Below are 17,868 nucleotides of genomic sequence, written 5' to 3' on the forward strand. Positions count from 1 at the left end.
AATACTTTTGTGATGCTGTAAGCACCAGAGTAGGGCCCGAATCTTGTTTCATCTGTTTCATTCATGGGTTTGTACTGTTCTGTCAATTCAGATTGCACGGAACGGCATAACCCTACGGGAACAAAAGAAACAGTGAAATCAATGAAGAAAAGAAACTGTAGCCGTTTAGTTGGCTGATTTTCGGCACTATAGCAGGGCCTATAGCCTAGCGTTGGGCACTCGATATTCATAGGCCTGCTCACAGGGCTTACAGTCAAGCTATCGAATGCTCGATGCTCGTAGGCCTGGCTCGCAGGGCCTGGCACTTTGCCGCCCAGGGCCCGAAAAAATCTTTGGGTTTTTTTTTCAGACCTTGGGCAGAAAAGCCCATTTGTATAGGAACTCGTTTTCATAAGCAACGGACAGAAACGGGGCCATACGAATAATACAAATAGAAGCGGTCAATAATTCCATACAAATGCACAAGACTAGCAAGCATTTCGTTTATTTTATATGTTTCAAAGTTTTTTTTCCTTCGTATCAGGAGCGACTTGAGAAACTGCAAGTTGCTTCTGATGTGAGAGAATTGGCCATCTGTAAGGATGTTGCCCAGGGGATGCCCGGATGTTTTACCATCCTATGGGAGGCTTTTCTCATGTCCCCACACGGGAAGCTGGAGCTGACAGACAAGAGCTCACCCCGCTCCCCGGATTCAAACCACTGACCTTTCTGTCAGCAGTCCTGCTGGCACAAAGGTTTGACCCATTGTGCAACCCCGGGGGCTCCTAGTTTCGAAATGAGTCTAACTGATAGCAAGCATATGTAGGATTGCAGTCTGAATTTCTGAAATGACTTAAGTAGTTTTTTTCTGGGGAAGAATACCATTCTCTTTACATTAGATCCATAGACATGCGTAATTTCCCCGATCCAATTAATAAGAAATGTACTAACTTTTTTAACTGTGACTTCTAAAGTAATGGAAACAGCAATAGTCATTCACATTTTTGTCATTTTCAAAGTTTAGCATAACCCTGGAAAACATAGTTGTTTTTTTCTCAACATTAGTCTAAAGCCGCAATCTAGCAATTGAATTTAAAACTAAAAATTAGGAGTACTGTACTGTAGATTTTCAGCAGCAACAAAAGTTTAAGTAAACATTTCTTGTTTGTTGATACATTGAAGAGTGTTTAGGCTTTCCCCCCTGTCAGTCACATGCTTCACATACCTGCTAATATTTGGAGTAAAAGTTCAATTTGCTATGTGGGTTTTTTTCTTGGCTTTCACTCTGGAAATATAGTTAAATAATACACATTGAGTGCATGATGAGTTTTTTTCTGTCTCACATAACATTAAAATGTATTGAATTGCCTTAAAGATTCCTTTTAAGTCTATCTTTCTGTGTGTAGATATGAATTACATGTCATAATGGATGAAATCTACATGCTCTCTATATATGGCGACTCCACATTCACAAGCATCCTTAGCTTAGAGAGGTAAGTATAATTTATGTTGGGCGAGTGGGCTTATTAACAAAAGACCCTCCCCATAAAAGTATAGCAGAGTAACTTATTAGTAGCAGCGTGACCCAGCACCAGTAGCCAAAAGTGATAAAAAGAAAAAAACACACACAGACCAATGTTATCTCTTCCTTAGGAGGCTTTTCTTTATGGCAAATAATATGGTTGCACTACTTACAAAACCAAGGTTTCCATAACACAAATAAAGTTCTTTATACTTCCTTCCTTTTTTCCACACTGGGCTTCTTTCTCATGGAGAGAAACACCATCTAGCTTCGCTCTCACAGAGCCTTCTCTCACACCGAATTTACACAGCAGCTTCACACAGGAGCTTTACACACAGCAGTCTTCACACTGAAGCTTCACACATGAGGTTTACAACCCGAGGCTTCTCTCACCGAAGTTTCTCACACTGAGGTCTTCTAAGCTACAGGCATCTCTGCTTATATTGAACTACAACTTTTGCCGAGTCATTGCACTCATTTTAACCCTTTCAGTGCTATATATAGTCTTCTTTTGCATTGAAAAAATCTTTTTTCAGAGATGGGACCATATGCACATAGAAACCAGCCCTGAGATGACCTTGCAATTTATTTTCTCAGAACAGTGTTTGGTGATATAGTACCATGTGTACAGTTGTCAAAAACCATTTAGTAAGCTTGAAGGAGGTTATTTTCTTTTAGGTTATTACCCATGTATGTCAGTTTTACAATCTCATATGCCAAATCTATCTCTTCGATGCAAGGTTTGTTATTTGCATAATATTGTGGTTCTCTGCAAGAGTGCCTCATAAAACTCCACCATACCCTAGCTTTCTGTCCATGCACTCAGCTGCATCCCAACATGGCAAATTAGTTGGTGCAAGGTGTATCTCTCCCATACAAAATTGGAAATTGCAAATAACGTTCTAGTTTGAAGAGATTGAAGTGAGCTAAGAAAGGAACTGGCAATTTAGAATACATTAGGTGTAGTATGAAAGAGCCCCTCCTTGTAATGAATAGCCTGCTTTGTCATTGTATCTGATGGATTGTAGCATTGCATTAGCACAGAGATTATACAGTTAAGTAAATGCTGGAATGCATCATTGCCATATTAGCCACATGATAAAATACATTAGTCGTGATCCAGAGGAGACGAGTCTCCATCATCCTCCACTTACATATATAACAACTAGCTGTGCCCGGCCACGCGTTGCTGTGGCGAAGTCTGGTGGTATGGGAAATAAAGTATTGAGGAATTGGTGGTAGTTAAGGTCAAGGGTAAAGGTTTTCCCCAGACATTAAGTCCAGTCATGTCTGACTCTGGGGGTTGGTACTCATCTCCATTTCTAAGCCGAAGAGCCGGCGTTGTCCGTAGACTCTTCCAAGGTCATGTGGGATGACTACATGGAGCGGTGTTACCTTCCTGCCGGAGCAGTACCTATTGATGCACTCACATTTGCATGTTTTTGAACTTCTGGGTTGGCAGAAGCTGGGGCTAACAGTGGGGGCTCTCTCCGCTCCCCCAATTCAAACCTCTGGCCTTTCAGTCCAGAAGTTCAGCAGCTCAGCGCTTTAACACGCTGCGCCATCAGGGGATATTATTTCCTAAAGGTTGTGAATATACAATATTTCTGAATGGTTTTTTTTGTTTGTTGGAGGCAAGTATGAATGCTGCAATTAGGAAAAATGATTAGGATGTAATGGCCTTGCAGCTTTAAAACCTGGCTGTTTCCTCCCTGAGTGAATTTTTTGTTGGGAGGTGTTAGCTGGCCCTGATTGTTTCCTGTCTGGAATTCCCTTGTTTTCAGAGTGGTGTTGTTTGCGATATTTTATGTGCTTCTACTGTATGTGGCCCTGAGAAAACAGAGGATTTTCCAGACTTTGATGATGGGAATACTTTGTTGGGAGGTGTTAGCTGGCCCTGATTGTTTCCTGTGTGGAATTCCCCTGTTTATTTACTGTCCTGGTTTTAGAGATTATATTGTTCTGCATTATTCTATCCCAGTAATTATTTCATATTAAAGTAGAATCTCACTTATCCAACATTCACTTATACAATGTTCTGGATTATCCAACGCAGTCTGCCTTTTCATAATCAATGTTTTTGTAGTCAGTGTTTTAAATTCATTGTGATATTTTAGTGGTAAATTTGTAAATACAGTACAGTAGAGTCTCACTTATCCAACATAAACGGGCTGGCAGAATATTGGATAAGCGAATATGTTGGATAATGAGGAATTAAGGATAACCCTATTAAACATCAAATTAAGTTATGATTTTACAAATTAAGCACCAAAACATCATGTTAGACAACAAACTTGTCAGAAAAAGTAGTTCAGTACACAGTAATGCTATATAGTAATTACTGTATTTATGAATTTAGCACCAAAATATCACGATATATTGAAAGCATTGACTACAAAAATGTGTTGGATAATCCAGAACGTTGGATAAGCGAGTGTTGGATAAGTGAGGCTCTACTGTAAATACTACATAGCATTACTGCGCATGGAACTACTTTTTCTGTCAAATTTGTTGTATAATATGATGTTTTGGTGCTTAATTTGTATAACGATTACCTAATTTGATGTTTAATTGGCTTTTCCTGAATCCCTTCTTATTATCCAACATATTCACTTATCCTGCCGGCCTGTTTGCGTTGGATAAGTGAGACTCTACTGTATATTTCTAATCTTATATTATCTGCTCAGAACTGGATTATATGAGGCTCCTTCTTCACAGCTGTATAAAATGCACACTGAAGTGGATTATATGGTAGTGTGGAGTCAAGATAATCCAGTGCAAAGCAGATAATATAAGATTATAAATGGGTTATATAGCTGTGTTGAAGGGCCTTGAGTCTACACTGCCATATAATCCAGTGCAAATTAGATAATCTGTGGAAGAAGCCTAAGTGAGGCCTAAATCTGCCTGTCCTCTAACTGAAACCTGGCTGTCCCTTGGTTGCTAGGCAACCAAGTGGGCAGAGATTAGCCCTCTAAACTGGCAGCAATTGGATAAAAAAAGTTATTGCTCTCCCTCTAATTAGGACTTTATTTTTCTTTTCTTTTTGTTGTATCAACCTTGAGGCGTGGATGATGGGTTGTGTTGTCAAATTTTGAGGTTGGGGGGCCTGTACTTTTGTTGTTTTGTGAATTGCCGTGATGCCATCACTCTTTTATATATATAGATATATCAAAATGATACTTCAACGCTGTTAGGATTTGTTAATGACTATTGTATACAGTTGCTTAGATTCTATTTGTGATTTCATTTTAGTTTACCAGATCCAGACCGGACGCACTTCATGTGGGGATTTAGCAAGGTAGGTTAAGGATGTTTATTATGAATATTTCTTCAATATACTGTATATTACATTGTTTGAAACAGTCAGATTGGGACTTCTTTCCATATTCATACATTTGCTGTGTGAAAGCATTGTGAGCATAAAATTTTAAGAGAAATCAAGCACTGAAAGTGTCACCTCTGCCATACTTGCCGCAAAGGTCTAGCAATGAATGTGAAAGAGCAAATACCAAAATTTGTGGATACTCAAGTGATGTGGATAGAAATATAATTTCTTAGGTTTTAAACTAGGCATGGGCAAACTTCAGCCCTCCGGGTGTTTTGGACTTCACCTCCCACAATTCTTAACAGCCAACTTGTATGAATTGTGGGAGTTGAAGTCCAAACACCTGGAGGGCCAAAATTTGCCCATGCTTGCTTTTAAGGATATTGTGATTGCAATATTTTCTGTTCTTTCCCCTTTTCATTTCATTTAAAGGATTTTGGGATGTGTGGTATCAGAGTTGGGATATTATACACCAGGAATCACGCTGTCAGAGAAGCAGTTAATCAGCTGGCTGTTTTCCATGGATGCCCTGGACCTGTACAACATGTTCTCAGGCAATTCCTTAGCGACAGAGGTGAGCAAAACCTGGGAAATGAGGAGTGTGTGAAAGAGGGAGGAGGGAGGGAGGAGAATGGGTGGCAGAGTTGCAATACTGATGGGGTAAAGTCTTGGAGTGTTGTGGCCAGTTAGAATAGTCAGAATTTCACTAGATACCCCAAATAGTAAGTGGGAGCTTTCTGTGACCCTAACTGCATAATAACAAATTGCAATCCTATGTCCCTTAACTAAGACTCCAATTTGGCGTATATATGACAAATGTAAGGATTGGTCTCTAAAGTTCATTACTCTCTATTTCCATGTTTCCGGAGAAAAGTGAAATTGTGATAATCTTAACCTTTTAGTTTCAAATTAAAATTTCTGGTCCTAGCAAAACTACAGCAAAGAAATAAAAGCAATGTGACTCCAGCTATTTATATAACATATGGTGTTACCCTATGATTTTTGTTCATTGCTTGTAAATGCCATTTCCTAATTGGATCTATCATTTAAAAAACACGGAAAAGGTTTATTAAACGGCAAAAACTTTGTTTTTGCGGGACATCCTAGAATCATAGAGTTGGAAAAGACCTTGTGAGCCATCCAGTCCAACCCCCTGCCAAGAAGCAGGAAAACCACATTCAAAGCACCCCTGATAGATGGCCATCCAGCCTCTGCTTAAAAGCCTCCAAAGGAGCCTCCACCACACTCCGGGGCAGAGAGTTCCACTGCTGAACAGCTCTCCTTCCAGTTAGGAAGTTCTTCCTAATGTTCAGGTGGAATCCTCTTTCCTGTAGTTTGAAGCACATTTTTCTATAGTTTTTCAATGAGTATCTCAAAGTCTCAGCCAATCCCACATAGTTTGTGGCAGCCACAAAAATGAAGTTTCTCAAGTATAACAACTTATTTCAAAGTAGGTACCGCACAACTAAACAGGAAACAACACTTTCAAACCAGGAACAGAAAACTTTTCACATTTTGTTACATAGTGTTATTTTTCACCTCATGCATAATTTTATATTACTATAAAGAGTATGAAAAGAGGAAAAACAATTAGCATTGCCATATTTTTATTCTGACAGAATGGCTGGATAATGTGTTTTTCCCAACCAATAGAAGAAGACTGAAGGAAGCACAGAACATTCTTGTGAACGGTCTTGCAGAAATAGGAATACCTGTTCTTAAAAGTTCTGGAGGATTGTATGTGTGGGCTGACTTCAGAAAAGTAAGTGAAGGAGCTGGAGGGATCAGGAAATTAAACCCAGCTGACCATTTAAAACTGAGGGGAATGTAGTTCTAAGAAAAACACTGGAGGGGATTCATATATTTGCCCAAGCAACTTTAGCCAGTAAAACCAGTACTGAAGAATGCTGGAAGTTGTAATTATAAACGGTTATATGACTCTCACCATTAATGTTAACTTCAAATGCCAAAACTTAAGATTTGTCAGGAAGTCAGGGGTTTAGCCTGCCATCCAACCAACCCCAGGCCCACAGCTATTTAAAAAAAAATCAAGTGCACTAATGGAAAATATGTGATAAATAACATAATCTGTTCAGTCATAACATACTCTACCAAAGGAGTAAAGTGCCTCAAGCTTCCTTGCTATCCAGAGAATGATAAGATTAGTCTTCCTGCAATTAGTAATAGATTAAGTATACGCCAACACCTTTGTATTTAGAAGCTAAAGTAGATGTTACCTTGGATCCTTTGGAAGAAAGAAAGGCAGGGTATAAATTCAATAAATGAATAAAGTGGTAATCCAGAACGTTTTCTATGTACTTAGGTGAGGGAAAAGTTGTCATATGCTTTGTTGTTGTAATGTATGTGTTTCTAAGTCCCACTAATGCAGTTTTGTTTCCCATTAGTTTTTAAAGTCACAGACGTTTGAAGCTGAAATGGATTTGTGGAGGAAGATTCTTGATGGAAAGCTTCTCATTAGTCCTGGAAAGGCCTTTTGCTGTTATGAACCTGGATGGTTTAGACTGGTCTTCTCAGATACAGTAGACAAGATCTACTTGTGTAAGTTTTAGTGTAAGCTATATTTAAAAAGCCTTTGCTTTTTGTCCCCATTCCACCTTCAATCTTTGAAGACGTTTGCATGATCATAAACCTTCAGATGACTAATGTAACGTTTACATCATGGTCAAGTGCAGGCATGGGCAAACCTTGGCCCCCTACAACGCCTACAATTCAGAATTGTGGGAATTGAAGTCCAGAACACCTGGAGAGCCGAGGTTTGCCCATGCCTACCATACAGTGGTCAAAACAAATTATTTTGTGGATAATTAATGGAAGATTCATTAAATCCTTTGTTTCTGTAGGTATTCAGCGACTTCAGCAGATGCTACTTGATAAAACGGATGAAAAGGTTCCCATCAGTTCATCTCCAAAAGAAAATGAGTGCACTGAGTTGGGTGACAGCATTTCAGATAGTTATATAAATACATCAGTTGATGATGCCTCAGAAGGGTATTCACACTTGAAGAAAATAGCTGTCTTCTAGGAATATGAATACAAAGACTAAGCATGACATGTAAACATTCACTGTAATTGTATTACCTTTATCCCTTTTTAAATTGTTGTTTGAGATGTGTATGTGTGTAACCGTTACAACAAAACATACATAAATGCATACATAGTTTTTCTTGTAACATTGTTACACTATGTTGACTGTTTTAGTGACTGAGACTACTATAGTGCATGCCCTAGTTTCTATTCACTTCTTGGGATAAAATCAGCTCTGATTCCTGAACTATTCATAATTCCGTATCTGGAATTAATCCCTACTGGGAGCAGGATAGAAAAAAGGAAAGGCTCAGCATCCTCCATTATTTCTTGTGTTTTAAAACTGATTTTACCACACAAGTTGGGCAACTTTTCAAATGTTTGGGCTATGCCATTATCACACTTTTAAATACTTGAACTTGATTGATATCCATGCCCAATATGATTGTATTCTTACGATGAATTAGTTGCTGATCAGAATGAGCAAGTGTTGGCCCACTCAGAGAAGCAACACATACTTGCATGTAAATGTCATTTTTTAAAAGAAAATGTTGAAGCAGGGTTCAAAACACAAGCCTGAGTCTTTTGAGTGAATGCACCATTTTACTGTACTTTCTAAGAAAGTGTTCTGTACTGTTTTTCCATTGTCATGAGATCTATTTGTATATAACATTGTTTTATATATATCATTTTTGAACTGTTTGGCTTCCTTCTTATTTTTGCACAGTAAAGACAGGTTCATGGCAGATTCATAATTGTATAAAGATATAACAGTGGTGACATAAACTTCAGTATCAGAAAACAAATGTTTAATATTTACTAGGAGCCTGATCCACTTGTAATCTAATAATTTTACCATGTGCTTAATTGTTTTTAGATTGCTTTCTTTAGTTTTGAATTTTTGTACCCACCCACCATCCCAGTACCCAAATTAAGTTGTAATTACTCGAGTTCATTATTTCTCACAGAAATCATAAAAACGCAGAATATGTCTGAAGTGATATGAACACATCTCATGACCCAAACTGGTCACTTGCTATATATTTCAATGTAAGGTAAAAGACAAGTGCAAAACAGGTAGCTTTTCATTTATTTACACTGATGTATGAGAAGTCACGACAGAGAAACAAAGAAAGTTTCAACTGGGGAGGGGAGTGTAATATTCACAAAGGCACCCAAAAGTAAATAATAAATAAAATCAACCTATAAAGTTAAACTGAAACCACATATTGGCAGTGACTTTAAAACACATACAAAAGGAGTCTCTAAAGCAAGACAGATTACAAGCTGCTGGCAACTGTTTCCTTGATAGAAATAGCTGGAGTAGGTCCGACATGAGTCCAGATATAACCTTTTTCTGGTCTAGTAGGAATGGTAGGGAAAGGAGATGATCGAGATTTGAAGTATTCTGAAGGTGCATGACAGACAAATTCTAAGTATTCAATTTTTCTTGGAAGGTCTTCTTCTGGTCCTTTAATGAAAATGTAAAAAGAACACTTTAGTCTCCAAGCAAAGCTTTGTGAAACATCCAGATGGTCACTACTATACTACAAAGACAGATTTTTTTTCCTACCATAAAGAAAGAAAACAGCTGTAAAAACTGTTCCTGCTCCTTGATCCTGCAATCTTCTCCATATGACTTGAGGGATGAGAGAAAATTGCCTCATTTGAAATACTTCATGCTATTGTATCTAATGATAAATGCTACAGAGGATGCATTGAGAACAGACAACTAGAATTTTGTTTCCACGAGGAAACAGTTTTACTGGTACAGTATTTAGCTGGTTTGGTCACTGTGCCCAAGCTACATTAAAACATTGAGCAGAAGAAAAGACTTGGGCTTACGCTCATAACCACAGAACCCATAATTACTTTTCATGACATTGGAGCAAGGAGTGTAGTATACAATATGTCCAAAATGATTTTTACAGTTTTAGTTCTATATACAATTGAAATTATAAAGAATTTTTGGACACGCTGTACATTCAACATACTGCATGCATGTACTAGTCTGCTTTCCAGGCAAGGTTCTGTAGGCTTAAAAATAAGAGCCATCTAAGGAATTGAATGTGTGGAAGGCTTTGTAAATGCGCCACAAGCCACTTAAGAGAAAGCACCAGAGAGCATATTGCTATAGCATCAGAATACTGCGCAAGATGCAATGACTGCTGTAAAATAAGCCACATTGATCATGGTTTTCAATATAGATTTTTTTTTGCTCAAGAAATTATATCTAAAACACAGAGCAGACAGAATTGTAACACCACTTCCACTTATACTATGAAATAAAAGCAAATATATGAGTGTAGACATATTACACATGTAGCACTATACACCATGATTTGCTATAAGTGAAACCATTTATTTTAGGCCTTGGAACTTACCTATTATGTAAGTTGCAGGGTCAAAACAGTCTTTGGGACTAGCTGTAGTAGGAATGAGCCATGTTAAAGCTGCACTTTTTTCACAGTATTGGTCTTGAATAAACCCTCTAATCTGAGCATAGTATGTTTTACCATCCTGCTCATCAATGACTGAAACAACATCTCCAATCTGATAGTAAACTCCCTAGAAAAGACATAGATCATTAGAGGTTTTGGGTATTTTTTTTAAGCGGAAGCCAAAATTATATATTTTATATTTTACATCGACACCATTTATCATTTCCCCCACCAATCAGAAAATATTTCTGTATCTTTTGTTTAAAACTCCCCAGAGAGGAGGCTCCACCACACTCTTGAGGTCGCATATCCCACTCCCGAGCAGCTTTTACCATCAGAAGGTTCTTCCTAATGTTTAGGTGGACTCTTTTTTCCTGCAATTTGAAACCATTGCTCCGTGTCAGTCTTCAGAGCAACAGGCAAAACCACCCAAACAAAAAACCCAACACTTATATTGAAGTTAGGAAAAATCTACCCTCAAACTTACTAGCTGTGAGGATTCTGTTTAAACACAGAAGAAAAGAGAAGCAAAACAAAAAGTACTGATGTACTGACCCTGCAGATCTCGCCTTGACTACACCACTGGCCTTAACAACAAAAAGAAGCAGAGCATTATATTTGGATCATTTTTTAAAAAATTCAAATTGTTAACTCAAAATTGACTGTGTGATCCTGTACAGACCTGCTGAGAAACCGTATCAAGAACTATCTTTATAAAGAGATATCATACTCTTAAACAACAATGTACAGGTTAGTCCCTAAGTTACAGACATCTGACTCATAGTTAAGAATGGGTGTCAGACAACAGGAAGTGAGAGAAATCTACTCCCAGGAAGGGAAATTCACTCCTGGAAAAGTGATTATAGGAAAACGGTGTATATACTGATGCTTTATCACCAATCCTTGTTTCCACAAGTCAAATTTTTCAAAATCCAATTATCACAGGGACCCAAACAACAAAACTAACACCACATGGGTGTTAATCCTCTCCTATGCTATCCAAAACTTTATACCTATTTATCTATTTGGCTGGAGTTACACTTTAAAAATGCATCTGTTCAGGCTTACATCCAATTAAACTTAAGAAATCTACAGAACCTATCTTGTTTGTAAATTGGGGACTACCTGTACAAGAAAAACCACTATAAAGATTCTTAGATTTGTATTAAATGCACCCATTGAATACTGTGGATAATAATTTTTGTAATAAGATTTTCTTAGGGGAGGTTGCTTACAGGAGCACCTTTTGTGGGGTTTGCTGAGGACTACATCAGGAAGAAGCTAGGAATGCCCCAATTAATACGCGGTGGGTCAAAAAGTTTTGCCTCCTGTGTCATAAAAACGTTATGACTGAACATAAAACAGAAGTTGCTACAGATCATAGCCTGAATAATCCTCTACACAAAACTACCATTCAACATAGTCACCATCAACTTGTACACATTTGCACCATCGTTTAACCAAGGCATCAAAACCATTTTGAAAAAATTCAGGATTTTGCCTCGTGATCCATTATTTTAAAGCTGTTTTAACATTCAAGTAATTGAATCTGAAAATTCGTAGGTTGTCTTTCAGAAGTCCAAACAGGGAGAAATCACAAAGGGCCAGATCAGGACTGTAGGGTGGATGAGGAACTACTGACCAGCCCATTTTTGCAATCGCCTGGGTTGTGAAAAATGATGTGTGCATTATCGTGATGACGTAGTGTTTTGGGACACACAGGGTGTTATTCTTGTTGATTTTCTGCATCATGGTGCCACAATCAACAGCGAAACCTATGTAACTACACTTAAGAAACTTAAGGAGGCAATAAAAAATTGGTTCCATCAAGCTTCACCATGACTGTATGTGAGAGTCTGTTCATAGTTTTAAGCCTCCTTAGCAAGTTATAAAATTTGTGGAAACACCCTTTGGACAGATACTTTCCCTAAAAGTTTTGTTGACTTTTGAAACACATCTACATATAACATCAGATTAAAAAGTTACAAAACTTGGGGAGGGGAGAGAATTTCAAAGCCATACCTTATAGAAGATAGACTCTGCTGTAATTATGGTGGCTACAGACTCTGGAGCTTTGATGGGCTAAAAAAAAGTGCTAATGATTAAAATTAACAAGCAACGTTTCAGTGTCAAAAGTTTAAGTACAACACAACTTGTTTATATGGGTGCATAAGTAAAACAGATCTGGAAAATTACTAATGTAGAACTTTGAACCACTATATATGAAACTATCAAAGCAATTATCATCAATACTTTCAGAACTAGAAAATTATAATAGAACAATAGCTAAATGTGTATGTTGAATGCTTTAACTAGGCACTCTCCAACAGCTGCTAAGAGGCCCTCCTGCCATCTTTAACTGCCATTTCACCGGCCGTTGGGTGGAAGAGAGCCAGTTTACAAACTAGGCACTCTCCAACTGCTGAGAAGCCCTCCCACCATCTTTACCTGCCATTGCACCAGCTACTGAGTGGGAGGGAGCCAGTCTACCAACTAGGTACTCTCCCAACAGTAGCTGAGAGGCCCTCCTGCCATCTTTAACTGCCATTTCACCAGCCGCTGAGTGGGAGGGAGCAAGTCTACCAACTAGGCACTCTCCCAATAGTAGCTGAGAGGCCCTCCTGCCATCTTTGTTGGGCCATGGCTAGCACAGCGGGTTTAAACTGCTAACTACTGAAAATCTTGTCGACCGGAAGTTCGAGCTGTGGGTAGGGGTGAGCTCACACCATCAGCCGTAGCTTCTGTTTACCTAACAGTTTGAAAACAGCAATGTGAGTAGATGAATAGATACTGCATTGGTGGGGAGGTAAAAGGCACCCCTGAAAAACATGCCGACAATTCGATTAGGAAGGCGTCCATGGACAACAGGTTCCTCAGCATGGAAAATGGAACAACAGCACCTCCCCATGGCTGAGTTGAGCACAGCCTCCAGATGCCGGATATGAAAAAAAGTGGGAAGCCTTGCCTCTGTCTATGTACTGTCTGACTTAATTGTTAATAGTGTAATGGCAATGAATGTTTGCCATGTATGTTTCTGTAATAGGCTCTGAATCCCCCCAGGGAGATAGAGCAGAATATAAATAAAGTATATTATGATTATTATTAACCAAGAAGCATTTCAGCAATGTACAGAATGTTAAATTATCTTCATGAAGTAACGTCTACAATCATATACACAAGATGCTCTTCTTACACAGAAAAGGAATACCACCAGTGTAGGAAACATATCAGAAGGAATATGTATACATTGATGGCAACACAAAAATGTGATTTCACTTTTTTCTTGCGTAAAACTAACCACCATGCTTCGATCATAAGCATAATCTCTTCTGTATTTGTTATATGACCCAACACTCATCTGGCATTTAACAAATGCTGAGAATTAGTAAGAATCGTAATCACCTTACATTTTTCAACTTAAAAATATGCCTTCTTCCTTTTCCTTTAGTAGATACTTTCTTTTCGGCAGCAGGAGCAGACTTGTATTTGGTATTCCTTAGTCGAGCAGACCTTCTGTGAATTTCTTGCTTACTCTGTAATGTCCCAAAAATTAAGAGACTTGTAAGTCATGAGTATATACTATATATCTTCTGAGTCCACTCGAAAATGGGAGTGGAATGACATATATACGAATCAGAAAAGGAATACAAATTCAGTCTATATCATACTTATAATTGGATTCCACAAATATTTATATCTGATATCACTCATTTTCTTAAAAAACAAACCTGACAAGTTCATTTCTAAGAAAAAGACTAGGGTAGAAGAGAAGGAAAATAAGAGGAAGAAAAGAAGCAACAGAAAAGGAGGAGGAAGGAGGGAGAAGTAGAAGAAAAGAGGGAGAAGGAAGAAGGAGAACCACTTCATCAGATGTGTTGCAACAGCAGATTCCCAGATTAGTTTACTGTTTATTTTATTTTTTGTTATTTAATATTTAATGTTTCTTTTACTTAAGTGATATTTGCCTTTACTGCTCTAATGTAGCACAAATCCTATGTACAATCATACTACATATTTTTTATCATTAACACTGAGAGCTGAAATATATACAGAAAGATTTGCTGTCTGTGTCCCTGTTCAGAAGATTTCACTTCGTGTTATTGAAGGCTTTCATGGCCGGAATCACTGGATTTCTATGAAGTTTCGGACTGTATGGCCATGTTCCAGAAGAGAATGCTCTTGGAACATGGCCTTAAAGCCCAGAAAACTCACAGCAACCCAGATTTCACTTCACTTTCTGTCTCTGTAAAAATTTGATTTTGAAAAATTTGGCTTGTTGTGGAAACAAGGATGGGTGATAAAACTTCAGTGGAGACATCTTTTCCTTATATCTCTTTCAGGAGCGAATTTCTCTTCTAGGGGTATATTTCTCTCACTTCCTGTTGTCTCACCTCCATTCTTAATGAGTCATTTGTAAATCGAACATTTGAACTGTGAATGGGACATTCTTATACCCAGTTCACAAAGTAATTCATTACATTTTGTTGACCTTCAGCTGATAAGTTTGTCACTCTGGAGGCCAAGAGATTCCTTCATCTTCAGAGAGTTCCATTCAGCAGAACAAGGGGAAACTAAATGAGTTTACACTGAGAACATTTACCTCATTCTGGGGAAAAAACCTGAGAAAAGTGTATTGCCTTATCTTTAATCAGTTAGATTTAGGAGCCCCCGGTGGCACAACAGGTTAAACCCTTGTGCCAGCAAGACTGCTGACGGAAAGATTGGCGGTTCGAATCCGTGAGCGGGGTGAGCTCCCATCTGTCAGCTCTGACTCACCATGCAGGGGAAAGAGAGAAGCCTCTCACAGGATGGTAAAACATCAAAACATTCAGGTGTCCCTGGGCAACATCCTTGCTGACAACCAATTCTCTCACACCAGAAGTGACTTACAGTTTCTCAAGTCGCTCCTAACATGAAAAAAGTGAGATTTCAGGTGAATATGACAGTAAGCTCTGAGAAGAGGAGGAGAAAAGGTAGAAGTAGAAAGAAGTAGAAGAAGAGGAAGGAGGGAGGAGGAGAAAGGGCAGAAGTAGAGAGGAAAAGTAGAAGAGGAGGATGAAGGAGGGGAAAGGAGAAGAGGAAGGAGGAGGAGAAGAAGGAGGAGAAAAGACAGGATTGAAGTAGCGAAGGGAAGGAGGGAGAAGGAGAAGAGGATGGAGGAGAGGAGGAGAAAGGGTAGAAGTAGCCAAGAGAAGTAGAAGAGGAGGAAGGAGGGAGAAGAGGAAGGAGGAGTAGGAGAAGGCGAAAGGATAGAAGTAGAGAAGAGAAGGAAAAGAAGAGGGAGGAAGGAGAAGGGGAAGAGGACGGGGAGAAAAGGTAGAAGTAAAGCAGTAGAAGAGGAGGAAGGAGGGAGAAGGAGAAGAAGAGGAAGAAAAAAGAAAAAGAGGAAGTAGAAGAGGCAGCAGAGGAAGGAGAAGGAAAGACTGAAGTAGAGAAGTAAAAGAAGAGGAGGGAGACAGAGAGGAGAGGAGAAATAAAGATGGATTACAAGGACTTCCAATCTTCTTTATAGTGGTTATAAACCAGGCATGGGCAAACTTGGGTCTTCCAGGTGTTTTGGACTCCCAACACCCACAAGTCCTAACACCCGGCAGGCTGTTAGGAATTGTGGGAGTTGAAGTCCAAAACACCTGGAGGGCCCAAGTTTGCCCATGCCTGTTATACATCTTGATATATAATTATATAATATACAGTAGAGTCTCACTTATCCAACGTAAACGGGCCGGCAGAATGTTGGATAAGCGAATATGTTGGATGATAAAAAGGGATTAAGGAAAAGCCTATTAAACATCAAATTAGGTTATGATTTTACAAATTAAGCACCAAAACATGTTATACAACAAATTTGACAGAAAAAGCACAGTAGAGTCTCACTTATCCAACACTCGCTTATCCAACATTCTGGATTATCCAACGCATTTTTGTAGACAATGTTTTCAATATATCGTGATATTTTGGTGCTAAATTTGTAAATACAGTAATTACTACATAGCATTACTGCGTATTGAACTACTTTTTCTGTCAAATTTGTTGTATAACATGATGTTTTGGTGCTTAATTTGTAAAATCATAACCTAATTTGATGTTTAATAGGCTTTTCCTTAATCTCTCCTTATTATCCAACATATTCGCTTATCCAACATTCTGCCGGCCCGTTTATGTTGGATAAGTGAGATTCTACTGTAGTTCAATACGCAGTAATACTATGTAGCAATTACTGTATTTACGAATTTAGCACCAAAATATCACGATGTATTGAAAACACTGACTACAAAAATGCGTTGGATAATCCAGAATGTTGGATAAGTGAGACTCTACTGTATATATTTCTCTAAGTAAAAAAATACACTTCGACAAAGCCAAGCCTCATGATCAAAATTCAAGAGATGTCATATTGTTCTATTATTATTATTATTGACAAGAAGACAATAGAAGGCTCCCACACCCTCCAGCTGGGACAGTGCCAGCCTTGCTTTCCGAGGGCTCAGTGGCTGGAAATCCTCCACCTTGTGTGACTGTGGAGCAGAACAAACAACTCAGCATCTGTATGCTTGCCCACAATGCCCTGCCTCATGCACGGAAGAGGAGTTGTTTAAAGCCACAGACAACGCGGTTGCTGTTGCCCGCTTTTGGTCCAAAACTATTTAGTTGCTTGTGATTTCTTTTCTTTTTTATTTTATTTCCATTCTTTGAAATGTATTTGCTATACCCATGCTTTTGACACGAAATAAATAAGTGGCTGGAAATACTGGGCACCCCCAAATCCCCAAGGCTGTCCTGCCGGGCGAGGCTCACCTTCCCAGCTCCTCCGCCTCCTCCTCCTCCGCCTCCCCCGTTGCTCTGCTGCGTGGCTGAGGAGGTGGAGGCATAGGCCGCGGCGCCTCCTCCTCCCCCTCCGCCTCCTCCGGGTCCGGCGGGGCCTGCGCGGCCGGTGCAGCTGTGGCAGAGGATCTCCCCCTGCCCGCCCTTCCTCCACATGGACGAGGAGGTGGTGCGGCACACGCTGCACGTCGGCTTCAGGCCCAGCGGCATCTTCCTGCCTTCCTTCCCTTCCTCCTTCTTTCCTTCTGGCGCTCGAGTTCGCGCGGGACCCGGAAGGAGCGCCTGGCGATGGAGGAGGAAGAGTCAGGGCCCGGCGCCGCCCCCTGCCGGCCGCACCGAGAACTGCACCCTTGGGCCCCGCCGTCCGCGCCTTCCAGTCAGGAAAGGCCGGAGCCCATCCTTCACACGAAGGCGAGATGCTTTGAGAGAAAACGAACGAACGAACCACAAGATCAAGGATTCAACAGATTAGACCGGCTGTTAGGAATTATAGGAGTCGAAGTCCAAAACACTTGGAGAGCCGAAGTTTGTCCATGCCTGAGATATAGATAGATATATTGCAGGGGGCGAGGCACTTCTTTCTAGTCCAAAGGGCCAAACATGGCGCCATGTCTCTTCAGTCCAATGTGTTTGAGCCCAGGTTGAAAGGACAACTAACAGAAGAAGAAAAGAAAAGAAACATCAAGGATTCAACATAAATATATATGCGGACACATATACACACACATTTT

General features: G+C 39.5%; 2 protein-coding genes across 3 annotated transcripts in view; one reads left to right on the forward strand and one right to left on the reverse strand.

Annotated features, from left to right (window-relative positions):
* Positions 1-8,576, forward strand: part of LOC100567076 (1-aminocyclopropane-1-carboxylate synthase-like protein 1) — a 28,565-nt gene extending 19,989 nt beyond the window's left edge. The window contains exons 9-14 of the mRNA XM_003221977.4: positions 1,386-1,472; positions 4,757-4,802; positions 5,262-5,403; positions 6,449-6,591; positions 7,235-7,388; positions 7,691-8,576. Coding sequence (XP_003222025.3) covers positions 1,386-1,472; positions 4,757-4,802; positions 5,262-5,403; positions 6,449-6,591; positions 7,235-7,388; positions 7,691-7,872 — 754 coding nt within the window. The 3' untranslated portion in view covers positions 7,873-8,576. The remainder of the gene's footprint in view (positions 1-1,385; positions 1,473-4,756; positions 4,803-5,261; positions 5,404-6,448; positions 6,592-7,234; positions 7,389-7,690) is intronic.
* A 371-nt stretch (positions 8,577-8,947) lies between these two features.
* On the reverse strand, positions 8,948-17,430 carry gatad1 (GATA zinc finger domain containing 1). 2 transcript variants are annotated; one of them, XM_008112518.3, is made up of 5 exons: positions 17,111-17,427; positions 13,723-13,848; positions 12,338-12,397; positions 10,259-10,442; positions 8,948-9,345 (listed from the first exon to the last, which is right to left on the reverse strand). In XM_008112518.3, the coding sequence occupies exons 1-5, from the start codon at positions 17,345-17,347 to the stop codon at positions 9,155-9,157; spliced, it is 798 nt and encodes a 265-aa protein (XP_008110725.1). In that variant the 5' UTR covers positions 17,348-17,427; the 3' UTR covers positions 8,948-9,154. The 2 variants fall into 2 exon arrangements, with proteins under 2 accessions (XP_008110725.1, XP_008110726.1); XM_008112519.3 differs by lacking the exon at positions 12,338-12,397 and having other exon boundaries at positions 17,111-17,430.
* Positions 17,431-17,868: the final 438 nt, after the last annotated feature.

The sequence above is a fragment of the Anolis carolinensis genome, chromosome 6, assembly GCF_035594765.1.
Source record: "Anolis carolinensis isolate JA03-04 chromosome 6, rAnoCar3.1.pri, whole genome shotgun sequence".
In the NCBI taxonomy this organism is placed as follows: domain Eukaryota; kingdom Metazoa; phylum Chordata; class Lepidosauria; order Squamata; family Dactyloidae; genus Anolis; species Anolis carolinensis.